The sequence below is a fragment of the Populus trichocarpa genome, chromosome 1 (genome assembly GCF_000002775.5).
Source record: "Populus trichocarpa isolate Nisqually-1 chromosome 1, P.trichocarpa_v4.1, whole genome shotgun sequence".
In the NCBI taxonomy this organism is placed as follows: domain Eukaryota; kingdom Viridiplantae; phylum Streptophyta; class Magnoliopsida; order Malpighiales; family Salicaceae; genus Populus; species Populus trichocarpa.
This window is the reverse complement of record NC_037285.2, coordinates 7,278,311-7,291,747: the sequence shown is the minus strand read 5'-3', so window position 1 is coordinate 7,291,747 and position 13,437 is coordinate 7,278,311. Positions and strand designations below refer to the sequence as shown.

Genomic DNA, 13,437 nt, shown 5'->3' with positions numbered 1-13,437 from the left:
GGCTAAACTTGCCATGTTTTTTTTTTTTTTTATAACCTTAATACATATAATTAAATAATCGACGCCAAGAGAAAACCTCACCTTTTCTGTCTCTGTTTTCTTTAAGTCTTTCATGGGCAATGGTAAATTTTAATTCCAAAAACTACATTTAATCCACACCGACTCTTCCAGTGAAGACCCAAAGGACACCCACATGACTTTGTTCTTTTCTCAACTGTTTTTGTGTCCTTCCCAAAGAGAAATAATTTTTAAAATAAACCAAACAAATAATAAAATAAATTTCATTAATTGAGCCCTGCCAATTCTTAGGCTCTTGGTACCTTCCTTTCCCTCCTCAATATATACATGCTTTAGCACCTTCGTATCCTACCACTCCCTCCTCTCTCTTTTCCCCTTCTCTACTCTTTTCTCTTTCTTAAGAGTCTTTGGTGGTTTATCAGAAGTTATAACTGATAAATCACTCCCTGCATTTGGCATTGCCATTGCCATTTTATCTTCTCGTGGCAAGAAAAGATCCCCGTTTTGTAATTACTGCAAAAAGAGATCCGTTCCTCTTTGTGTTTTTGTTTATACATCGACCAAGCTGTTAACATGGAGAAGTTTGTGAGGCTCATTTCAATGGCTCCTTTCTTTCTGCTCCTTTGCTTGCCCTTTGCTCTTGCTGGTCATGACTATGGTCAAGCTTTAAGTAAGAGTATTCTCTTCTTTGAAGCCCAAAGATCTGGTTACCTTCCCCATAACCAGAGAGTCACTTGGAGATCTAACTCTGGTTTGAATGACGGCAAGGCTAGTGGGGTAAGCTTAAAACCCCACTGGGTTTATGTTTTTTTTTCCTTTCAATCTTTGTCTACATTTGCTAATTGGGTTTTATTTGTTATCTTACAAATCTACAAGTAAGTCTTGATGGTTAAAAATTGTGTTTTTGTAAGGGCAGGTGGATCTGGTAGGAGGGTACTACGATGCAGGGGACAATGTGAAATTTGGTTTGCCAATGGCGTTCACAATCACAATGATGTCATGGAGCATAATTGAATATGGGAAGCAATTGGGTTCGAGTGGTGAGCTTGGCCATGCCATGAATGCTGTTAAGTGGGGAACTGACTACCTTATTAAAGCTCACCCTCAGCCCGATGTTCTATATGGAGAGGTAGCTTTTACTCATTTTCCAACTTCCTCATTTTTTTATTATTATTATTCTCTTGGCACCTCGCTTTTTCAAGCCCACTTGAATGGCAAAAAAAAAAAAAAAGCTCTAGAATTTGATTAAATTGACTTCATTTGCAATTTGAACGAGAACCCATTTTTTTTATAGTGTATGATAGCATAGTTTCGTAAAAGAGCTCCATGTTTAATCTTTTTATTCATTTTTAAATTCTTTACTGGTGTTACCTTTTTCATTTTGTCCTTTTCAAGAAGATTATATATTGCTTTGACGGAGATTTATACCCCATTAGAGCATAATAAGTTAACAAAAACACAAATTAAATAACTGACACCACCAAAAATTAATTTAATACCATTTCTGTTAACGATTTTTGCTGTTTTCTTGATTAGGTTGGCGATGGCAACACTGACCACCACTGTTGGCAAAGACCAGAGGATATGACCACTGACCGTAGGGCTTACAAGATTGACCCAAGTAATCCCGGGTCGGATCTCGCTGGAGAAACAGCAGCCGCAATGGCCGCCGCTTCCATCGTTTTCCGCCGCTCTAACCCTTCCTATGCCAATGAGCTCCTCACTCATGCACGCCAGGTAAAGTTTTTATGGCAAGCGTATTTCAGTGAAGCGGTTTTGGATGCGTATTATTATTAGCATTAATTATGCGTAGTTGTAATAAAAAAAATTAATTATGCGTGGTAAATATAGGCGATTACTTTTCCTAGCTTTTTGTCAGGCTGGTCGTTCAAACTTCAAACTTTGCAGCGAAAGTTAGTGCGCGCATTTATTATCATAATAATTAAGGAGTTATTTGTTAGCATAGCCATATTATCAATTAGGAGTCCCATCTATTCTTTTTCATTCAACAGAAAATTTTGGTAATAGCCCATTTAGCTTAGCAGAGTCCAGATATAAATATAAGTCTGATGAGAAGGTTTAAAATATATATTTTTAATTTTTAAAATTTATTTCTAAACACATTAAAATGAAAAAAAAAACATTAAAAAAGTAATTTTATAAGCAAAAAAATGAAATTTTAAAATCCCAAATTAACCATAGAGTTTGTTCTAAAGAATTTTATAAAAGAGGAAAAAGGGTCCCTTTCATGTTATTTTGTCCTTCTTTCACTGTCCAATCAATGAAAGTGGGGATGGCTTGGATGAAGGACCAAAGCATTAAAAAAAAAAAAAAACACTTAAAACCGTTAATGTTAATTTGTCTGCAAGACTCTAATATTACTCGTAACCTACTTAACCATTGATACAAACAAGGACTTGTAAAAAATGACTAGAAAAGACGTGGGTCATTGTAAATCATTGCAAAAACACAAACTTATTTAGAGATAACACAATTAATTTAGAATAAATATTTTTTTTCTGCCTTGTTAATCAAGTTTCGCCCTAATGTATTTTCTTATTGTTTTTTTCTTAACTAAATTTAGGGAGTGTATTGGCCTTCCATGTCGGTCCAAAAATACCATAATTTTAATTGCTCAATTACATTGTAATATGCATGCTCTTCAATTAAATAAATGCGAATAAGATGTATGGCTTGGTGGCATACTTGTCCGTCCATTACGATTACAGTCTTCTAACCGTGTCCACGTGTTCGATCCATGAAGAGCAGAGTTAGATATGTCACGTGATAGCTTTGTCGGTGGTTTCCTATTCCCCGAGCTTAGAACTAGAACCACACGCATCATACCATTTTCTTTCAGCATTTTCAGTAACCAGTTTTAATTATTAAATTACACAAACTGCCACTGATTTTTTTCATTTCGTGTTTTTCTTTTTCTTTTTTGGCTTTCAGCTATTTGATTTTGCAGACAGGTACAGAGGTAAATATGACAGCAGCATTACAGTGGCCCAAAAATATTACCGCTCTGTCAGTGGCTACAATGTAAGTATAAAAAATTAATTGATTTCTCTACCCTTTTCTTAGAATTATTTTTATTTTTTATTTAATTTTTAATTTTGGCACGTGCAGGATGAGTTGCTATGGGCAGCTGCATGGATGTACCAAGCAACAAACAATCAGTATTACTTGAACTACCTTGGAAACAATGGTGACTCTATGGGAGGAACTGGGTGGGGTATGACTGAATTTGGTTGGGATGTTAAGTATGCTGGGGTCCAAACCCTTGTTGCCAAGGTAAAATTGTCTCCTAAGCTGACTTCAATGTCGATTACCCATTAACAAAAGCTTAATAATAAAATTCTTGTTACCGAACTTCTAAGTATATTTTCTGTGCTACAGTTCTTGATGCAAGGCAAAGCTGGCCACCATGCACCAGTCTTTGAGAAGTACCAACAGAAGGCTGAGTACTTCATGTGCTCATGCCTTGGAAAGGGTAGTCGCAACGTTCAGAAAACTCCCGGTGGTCTAATTTTCCGCCAGAGATGGAACAATATGCAGTTTGTGACCAGTGCTTCATTCTTGACCACTGTCTACTCCGACTATCTTGCTTCTGCTGGAAGGAACTTGAATTGTGCTGCTGGCAATGTGGCACCAACCCAGCTTCTAGCTTTCGCAAAATCTCAGGTATAATGTAATCACAGGAAATTCAGTAGTTTAATGATATTTAAAGTATGCATATATATGAAGCAGCGCTTACGAAACGGTGTTCAAATCTGGCAGGTGGATTACATTCTTGGAGACAACCCAAGAGCTACAAGTTACATGGTTGGTTATGGAAACAACTATCCACGACAGGTTCACCACAGGGGTTCTTCAATTGTTTCCTATAAGGTTGACCCGACATTTGTTACCTGCCGTGGAGGTTATGCTACGTGGTTTAGCAGGAAAGGAAGTGATCCCAATCTCCTCACTGGTGCCATTGTTGGTGGTCCTGATGCCTACGACAACTTTGCTGATGAAAGAGACAATTATGAGCAAACAGAACCTGCTACCTACAACAATGCCCCTCTTCTTGGTTTATTGGCTAGGCTAAGTGGTGGTCATGGAGGGTATAACCAGCTCCTTCCAGGTATATATATGATATATGCCGATTGATTTCATTTTCTTGTAAATGTAGAGTAACTCAATGTAATAATTATTGCTCGCCTATCTTACAGTGGTGGTTCCAGCTCCTATTGAAAAGAAACCAGCACCACAAACCAAAATAACTCCAGCACCAGGTATATTTTGCTCTCTCACAGTCACGCTTGTATGGAACAGAAATATCCCACTTGGGAAAAACTGTTAATGCATATATCTGTATGGAACATGATTACCTGATTGATTAATGGATAATTGGGTGTGTCCTTTTGTAATAGTGTTGCAAAGCTCTAACTACGGAGTTTGTTTTTCAGCTTCAACTTCTGCTCCTGTTGCCATTGTACAAAAGACGACAGCAACATGGATTGCCAAGGGAAAAACGTACTACAGGTATTCTACTATTGTGACCAACAAATCTGCTAAAGAACTAAAGGATATCAAGCTTTCAATATCAAAGCTTTATGGTCCTCTGTGGGGTCTGACAAAATCCGGAAATTTTTATGCTTTTCCATCATGGATCACCTCTTTAGCAGCGGGAAAAAGTCTTGAGTTTGTCTACGTTCATTCTGCCTCCGCTGCAGATGTCTCTGTTTCAAGCTACACTTTGGCCTGAAAAAAGAAGGAATTCAATTACAGAAAGAGAGAGGTTTCATAGTTTCTGGGTTTGTAATGTAAGAATTGTGCAGTTATACAAAATATGCAGTCCAGAAAAGGTCTTTTTTTTTTCCTTTTGGGGATTTTCAACTTGGCGATTCAGTATCTGATTAGGGTTTCAGTCATATCAGGTCAAATAAGGTCGAAGGTTGGAGGATGAAAGGAGTGAAGAGACAAACTATAAAGTAGTGCTCATCCTCTCTCTCCTCCATCCACATCAATAGTTATATAGATTGAGAGACAATTACAGAATGAGAGTTGGGAAGTCAAAAAGGTGACTTCTCAATAGAGAAGCGCTTTCTTTCTTTGCACTTCAAGTAGCTTTGAATGTCATTTTTTTTTTGGATGGTGATGTAAGCTTCGCAGCACTTGAATTTCTCGTATGAATATATTTTCTTGGTTTGACATTAAATTATTTTTTGCCTTCTAATTGAAAAGGTATGCGCTATGTAGAGATCACTAAACTTTACGCTTTATTTTGTCTCTGGGCTTGCAAAACTATCTACTTGTACATTTGATTTTGGACCTGATCTCATACCAAACATAACAAGCATTACCCTAACATAACACAAGGTTTTGTGTTGGTATCACCTGGCATTTAGATCACTCGACAAATTTAAGCTCAGCATGTGATACGATGGCCCTTCAAGCAGAGGTGAAAGCGTTTAACTTGAGATCTTAAAAGGAGAGTTTGACCCTATTCTTGGCATTGAACAAACGCCATACATAACAAACCAACACACACAGATTCAGACACCTAATTCAACAAGAAAACAAAACTGCCCGACAAAACCATTGAGGTAGACCAGTGCTTGTTCGGAAAATGTTAAGGGCCTTAAGGCAATACTTCAAGAAGTATTAGTCAATCATAACAAAATTTAAAGATAGACTGTTATAGAAACTCTTAGATGGGGACAGGCGATGAAATCAAACATTTCCACAGGACATTTCATTCCTTCAAAAACTCCATACAGTAAACCTCTGAAAAACATAAAGAAAATGGCAAGAATACAAACGATTAGTAAGACCTGCTATCAGCCTTTTTTCAGCTGAACTACTATGACACTGATATTGTCTCTGCTCCCTCGAGCCATTGCCAATTTGGCTAGCTTTGCTGCTGCCTCTGCAGAACAATTTCCACTAAATTCATCTGGAAGCCTCCTCTTTAGTTGGCCATCAAAGAGCTTTTTGACAACCTTGCAGGCAGTCTCATTTGCAACTACATCCCATAAGCCATCAGTTGCTATGACAACGAATTCGTCTGACTCAGTTCGCTCGCTAACAGTAACCTCGGGTTCGGAGATCACAAATGGCTTCAAATAGTGATCTCCTGTAAAAGAAAAAAGAAAAACTTCCTTAATGTTCTTTTTCCGTAGAATTACAAGATCATCCAACAATCAGTTACTGAAAATAATGAAATAAGCCATGGAATTGCTAGGCAAGGGCCAAGAGTTTTGCAGAGTGGACCATAATGCCACAAATTGTAATCTAAACAGTAGCAAGCTCCTATCCTACAAAAATAATGAGTGCGGTAAAATAGTGATTCCAACATACCTATTGATCTTGAAGTGGCGAGGACTCCTTGGACGCGGCTACCGTTCCAGTTTATGATTCGTCCACCTGCTGCTTCCACTCTCTCTCTTTCATCAGGCCTGTCAGGCTGTGCAAGGGAACCAAGGCCTCATGTAAAACCCATGCAATCAGGATCATATTTCCACGTGTAAGAGGAGCAGCCATAAACCCAACTTCTAAACTTATGTTATTAAAGAAAAAATCCCAGATAACAAAATCCAAGCTTGGACCAAATTTGATTCAGAAGCTTCAAGAATTCATTTGCAAAACAGTCAAGAGGCGACGCCAACATGACCTAAAAGATGTTAAATTATTTTACAAACCTTATAAGGGAGACAAAAGTAATCTACCAAACAGTTTTCTGGAATTTGCTTTCTAGCCCTCCCTACTACTAAAACCATTACTCACAGAACATGCGCTTGCAATTAGAGTGTTTAAGGTGTGATTGATGTATTAATAAATATAACAATAATAATAATAATTTATCTGAGGGTTTCTTATCTTAAGGTATTTGATCAAAATGTGACCTTTACCATGCATCATATATAATCTACGGCTACATGCAACAAAGTTGACTCTGTCTAATTTACGAATTGAACTAGACACTGGTTCTTAGCCGACATCAATTTAGAGTTTAAATTTATTAATTTAATGAAACATTTATATTAGGAGTGGAATTTATTATGTATTCAAGTTCAACATTTTAAATTATGTGCGGTAGCCATAATTCAAAGATTTGGAATTAGTGACTGGTTTAACCTAAATGAAAAGCTCGTTACATAAAGTTAGTCTGCTTAATAGTTTTTATGTGATGGCAATAACAGTCACCTTATGATCATGAGACAAAGGCACAACCAAGCCACCGCGACACATAACCGCCCTTGAATCCCCACAATTCGCCACCACCACCTCCTCCTTCCCTACCATCACCACCACTGCGGTCGAACCCATATCCTTTATTGACAACGCTTCCTTCCCTATCTCCACCTCTCCTCCACCACACTCATTATGGATCACCAGCTCCTCATCCATCTTCTCAAAACACGCCCCCATCAACTTCTCCCAGTACTCCAATCCCTTGCCGCCGCCAACCCTTTCCTCTTTCTCCACTTCCTTCGCCACCAGCTGGTGCATCCTATATCTACACGCGTTCGCCACCCTAGCGCCTCCGTGCCCATCATAAACTGCAAAAAAGTCATAACTACCAGATTCACCAACAGCAACTCCCAGGACCATTGTAACAGCATCCTCCATCACACTTCGCCGTCCGATCACCGACATCATCCCGTGCGATTTGCACGTTAGAGTCTTATTGTCATCTTCCTCTCCATCGATGCCAGCCTCTATGATTCCAAGTGGTGTCACCACCTGTTTTCCTTTATCTGAACAAGAAGATATTGACGGTGGTAATAATGAAGAGTACTTCTCTAAATTTTGGTGCTTGAAATCTTGATCATCAATCTTGGATTCTTTCACCGGTGTTACAGGTTTTGTTGTTTCACAAGGTGTTACTTCGTTGATGTTTCTGTTCTTGTTTTTTCCCTCATCAAGAAAACAGGTATTGATTGAATACGTAGCAGCAGAAGCCATCATTTTAATGTCCAAGCTTCTCCTGCGACAGTTTCTTAATGTCCTGACGTGTATTTTGCTGCTACTTCGCTAGAAGCGGTAGAGTGCCATCATTTTAACAGAATCCCACTCATAATTATTAGTTGAGTCTTTCTTAATTTATTTTCACTTTTTCATGATTTTTTTTATGAGACAGACACAGGGGAAAGGGTTTAACATTTCTTTTCTTTAAAAGGGCAGGAGTTTCCGTCTGCAAGTGACGTCTGTCCTGTCTACAAGAGTAGGGCTAGGGCAGGCGAGTCGGATTTTCCAAAAAAAGAAGAAGGACGTGGGCGGCTGAGATTGAGAACATATCACCTGGCATCCATCCATTAAAGGTAGCTGTTGGGTTTTTGGCTGGAGTGCTATGTTTGGAAAGAGGAAACGAAGAAAGTGGGGCTCACTAATTAAGTAGCTAAAAGATCCATGGATTGGGGGCTCAACAGTCAACAATATTTATTACGTGTTCTTTCTCGAGAATTTCGAATTGTTTGCTTTCTTGGCCCCTCCCGGCTATTCATGGACTCATGACTAATAAGCTTAAATTTAATGCTAAAAAAAAAAAAAAACCTTTCAAGTTTTAAAAATTCCTTATCTTAAGCAATTTGTAAAAGAGTAAAATTCTTATGGGTTCAGCTTTAAACAAAAAAAAAGTTTTGGGAGAGAATCCAATATCATGAGTTTAGGAGTCCATCTTTTATGAGCTAATCTTAAGAAAAACTCGGCTTTTATATGATTAACCCTGAGAAAGAATCTAGCGTCATGAGCTCAGTTTTTATGGACTTAGTTACATTTTGAATTCTATTTTTTTATATTCTTAAGTGTATAAATTTTTTTAAGAACTTACCATATTTTTATTTGCATTAATATTGTATAAGAGATAGTATATAAAAGTATTCTAAATGCTTACTATATTTCCATCAAGATTAATGTTGTGTAAGAGATAATGTATAAAAATATTTTAATGACCTATTACATTTCTATCGCATTAATGTTTGTGTAAGAGATATTTTTTCTCATTAAAACTATCAAAGTAAAATTATATTTTAGCCACCTCTCTCCATAAAGAAATAAAACTCATGACCTATAAATACATAATGAATCCTTTAAACTCTAGGTTCACAATCTTTTTATTATTAACTTTTTTAGCATATATATTTTAAAAGTCTATCTCTCTAAAATATCATTACATTTTTTCTCTCTAAAAAGATACTTAATCATCTAAGAGTTTCTAAATCTATAAAATAAGATTTTTTAACAGGTACTAGTAACCAACTATCTTAAACTACTAGGTACCAGGTATAAACTACCAACCATCTTAGCTAAAGAGAATGGATCAGATTGCTAGAACCAAGAGATTAATTAATTATCCAACATATAAGCCTTGCTCCTAAACTACTTGGGTATTTTAGAAACTCATCATTGGCATTGTCTGTGGGAACTAATAAAAAAGTCATCGATTATTCTTTTAGAACTATTTTATTGACATTCCTAATCACAATCAAAGATAAATAATTAAGACATTCATGGAATGAGACGTGCCACGAACCTCCCTATAGTTGTTGGTACATCTGTTTCATCAAAACTTCAACAACTCTTCAAATAAGGAGTAGGAAAGGCTATGTAATAATCTTATCATTCCAAGTCAAAGTATAATTTTTTCCACTTGTCCATAAACTTAGTGAGATGATTAAATTTGGGCTATGCATTTACTAATTTCACAAATGCAGTTGGAGCATCAAGACTTTGGAAAGCCTTCAATTAGTATAAGTGGAATGTTGGTTTAAATCGTAAAACATAAGAAGTATCTTTGGCAACAATCCAAGAGAAAAGAAAGAATCTTCATCACGCCTAACACTCTAATCAAATAAAGATTTATCATAGCTATTAAGAATAAGAATGTAAGTTTCTTGTATATAAATGACTTATTCAAAATAACTTTTTATTTTCTTCAGGTAATGCTTAAGAGTTTTTCATCAACTCTTCAAGGATGGGCAATAGCCCCAAAAACTTTTAGGGATGGGATGGACTCAATCTCCCTAGTGTGATTACATAATTTACCTTAGAATGGATTAAAGTCTCCATAGTGCAATTGCATAATCTACCTTGAAAGAGATCGACGTGGTTTCTCTAATGCGATTGTATATTTCTCCAATGATAGGATAGACATTACCTCAACAACGAGGATGGACACGTTCTCCCCAAGGCAATAGCCTCACAACCTTTCAAGGATGGGATTGACTTAGTCTTCTTAGTGTAATTTCACAATTTATCTTGGAATGGATCTCCACGGTCTCCCTAGTGTGATTGCAAAATCTATCTTGGAAGGGATCAACGTGGTCTTCCTAGTGCAATTTCACAACTCTCCAAGGATGGGATAAATATGACAACTCTCCTTGGATGAGATGGATCTAAAATCTCTCTAGTGCAATAGCACAACTCTCATTGGAAGAGATAAATCTAAAGATTCCCTAGTGTGACAACATAACTCTTTTTCAAAGAGATGAATCTGAAGCCTTCTAGTGCGATAGCACAACTTTATTTAGGTTCGTCCCTTCCACCCCTTAGAAGTTTTTCTAAGTATAGGTGTAAACATGAGTCTGTCTCTTCCACCCCTTGAAAATTGCTCTGCGTATGGGCATCAACATGGATATGTCCCCTCTGCCTCTCAAAACTTTTTCTAGGTACGGGTTTCACCCTCATGGGTTTCTCCATCTATTAGAAAACTTTTCTTAGTACGAGTTCCTTTATGATTTCTCTTTGATGGTGTAACAACCCTGACTTTTAGAACAATGTTCATATGGATTCCAGAATAATAAGAAGAAACAAAACAAGAATTTTGTATATATACAATGAAAATCTGACAACATTTTTGTTTTATGAGTAGATACCATAATATCATCAATAATGTTTAGTTTCTCATTAATAGTATACTAAATTCACAATTCAACATCCTAGACTTAAGCAATCGTTATTTAACCAATGATTTTCCATACTTTCATTTAATAAAATTTAAGAAAAATACATGCAATATAATTAACTACTCATAATAATTGGAATTCACACATCATATAATTTAGATAATAAACATAAATCTATTACATAAAAGTTTAACAAAATAAATTATTACATAAACTTACACATATAAGTCAGAATTGATGTTAATTACAATCCAAAAAGAAATTTTCCCATTAACTTATTAAACTAAGTAGATGTACAAAAGATGCATTAATACATTAACTAGGAGATATAATGTTGAGATGAACATGCACATTAATTTATAAAAGCACTATAAAATTAATTAAACAATTTAAGAATTTATACAACACTCTATCAATTTCTTTTAAGCAGCTCATTATTCAGGGTTCTAATTCCAATTAATTGAATAACAAATTTTCACAATTCTCAATTCAACAAGGCACCAGTTCCAAACCAGGAAACCCAGTCATATTATTAGAAAACTAGTCCAACCAACAATCCATTCACAATGCACTAGTCCAATCACCAGGAAAATGGTCCAACTAATAGCGTATTCACAGGGCACCAATCTTATCACAAGGAAATTGGTCTAACCAATATTCACATAATAAACTTGCATAATAAAAATCCTGACATGCATTTTACAAGAACCTCAATAACAAATTTATAAGAGACTTTTAAAATAATTGTCTAAGGTGGCGAGCATTTACCTGAAATTTATGCTCTACTGGTTGTTCCCTGCTGTTGTTTAGTGCCCACAGTCTCACCTGTACCAACATGTACACTTTATTAATTTCAAGCTTTGTCTATGCACACACACACTTTTCATTCTCATTCCCTAAATAACTCAACATTTTCAATCAAGAACAACTCCAAACAAGAGTTAACAATTTATCAATTTCAGGTAGTTCAATATAATTAACTCAAAACATTGTTCAATATTTTGATTATAACTGGAGTTATAAAACTTGGTTTTATGTGTGGCTTCTTTTTTTGAGAATATAAAACATAGGTATGTAAATTTTATGAATATGAATAAATCTATTTTTGTCATCTACATGTCTAAATTCACAAATTACAGTAATAAAGATAATTGTCTTGCTGATTTCGGTTTAGACCCTTCTTTGGTTTTTATCTTATATCTAACGTTTCGTCACTTTGATTTAAGTAAGGTTAGTTTTCTTTAAAAGGTAATATCCATTTATACAACTTTTATGAATAAAATTATCTCAAATTCTATCATCTCATGGTCTTAATCTTAACGGAGAAACCAAGAAACAAGTTGTCCAATTTTTTATTTCTAAGTTTAACAAGTTTATACTTGTTTCCTCCATGCATTTTCCATCATTTTCAGCAATCATAACATATAATACCTTCATATATCATCATTTAACATAAATCTTAAACCCATCAACCTCATCAAATCCATTCATTAAAATGAAAACTCTCTCTACTAACCTATTTTTCATTCATCACATATATCAAATATCGTCATTCATCATCAAAACACAATTTCATATTCAACTTCATAAATCATAAACCTCTACCAAATACTCTAACAACTCAACTATTCAAGAAAAACATAAAACAAGTTAAAACAACTTATTAAGAAAATTCATTACCTCCTAAAACCAAGAAATTAAAGGAGAAATCCTAGGATGATTCAAATTTCTTCCACCCTTATTTTCTTTTCTTTATGCCTCCCTTATCAAGGTTGAATCCCTTGGAGTTCTTTAATTTTTCTTGTGTAAATCTCCTCCTAACACCCTTTAATTCCCTAATCTAACTTTCTTCGGTGTTTTTAGTGTGATTTTTATAAAAGTTCAAGCTCACTTTCTCCTCCCTTTTTTCTCCTCTTATAGCCGGCCAATTTTAACGATTTCTAGGCAATTCTTCTCTATTTATCGCTATAACTTTCCTTATATACATCTTCCCTGCTACTTGCTTTTTTATTTACACATTAGCCCCTTATGTTTTCTTAATTTTCATATTAACCCCTCATATTTTATCCTATTTTCTTTATATTGACCCCATCATATCTTTTATTTATACAATGGCTCTAATATTTCTCTAACTATATTTACCACTTTAATTTTCTTTTTTACTTCAATATAAGATTTTTATCTAAGGGTTTACAACATGCTTAGAAATTCTTTTTCAAGCATGGTGCATACCCCCACACACGGGGCTCCTTAATATATACCCAGGGTTTTCATCCCTCTTCTTATACAAAGAAAATTTGACATACTCATCATACCAAAAATTCTTACAAGGTTTTTGCTTATAAAATATCAAAAGCCTACCATATTTCCATCAATATTAATGTTGTATAAGGGATAGCGTGTAAAAATCTCTCAAGGACCTACTGTATTTCTATAACATTAATATTTGTGTAAGAGATATTTATTTCTCATTAATACATATGTCGAAGATACTTTCTCTTCATTAAAATTATCAAGGTAAAAT

The 13,437-nt window shown here is 35.4% G+C and overlaps 2 protein-coding genes across 2 annotated transcripts; one reads left to right on the top strand and one right to left on the bottom strand.

Annotated features, from left to right (window-relative positions):
• The first annotated feature begins 358 nt into the window (after positions 1-358).
• On the top strand, positions 359-5,224 carry LOC7472710 (endoglucanase 6). The gene is made up of 9 exons (XM_002299442.4): positions 359-795; positions 935-1,147; positions 1,555-1,755; positions 2,971-3,060; positions 3,148-3,312; positions 3,418-3,702; positions 3,799-4,147; positions 4,236-4,298; positions 4,473-5,224. Exons 1-9 carry the CDS (start codon positions 592-594, stop codon positions 4,769-4,771), a joined length of 1,869 nt encoding a protein of 622 aa, XP_002299478.3. The 5' UTR covers positions 359-591; the 3' UTR covers positions 4,772-5,224.
• Positions 5,225-5,681: 457 nt separating this feature from the next.
• On the bottom strand, positions 5,682-8,140 carry LOC7467092 (protein phosphatase 2C 51). The gene is made up of 3 exons (XM_024593747.2): positions 7,213-8,140; positions 6,367-6,472; positions 5,682-6,142 (listed from the first exon to the last, which is right to left on the bottom strand). Exons 1-3 carry the CDS (start codon positions 7,975-7,977, stop codon positions 5,847-5,849), a joined length of 1,167 nt encoding a protein of 388 aa, XP_024449515.1. The 5' UTR covers positions 7,978-8,140; the 3' UTR covers positions 5,682-5,846.
• Positions 8,141-13,437: the final 5,297 nt, after the last annotated feature.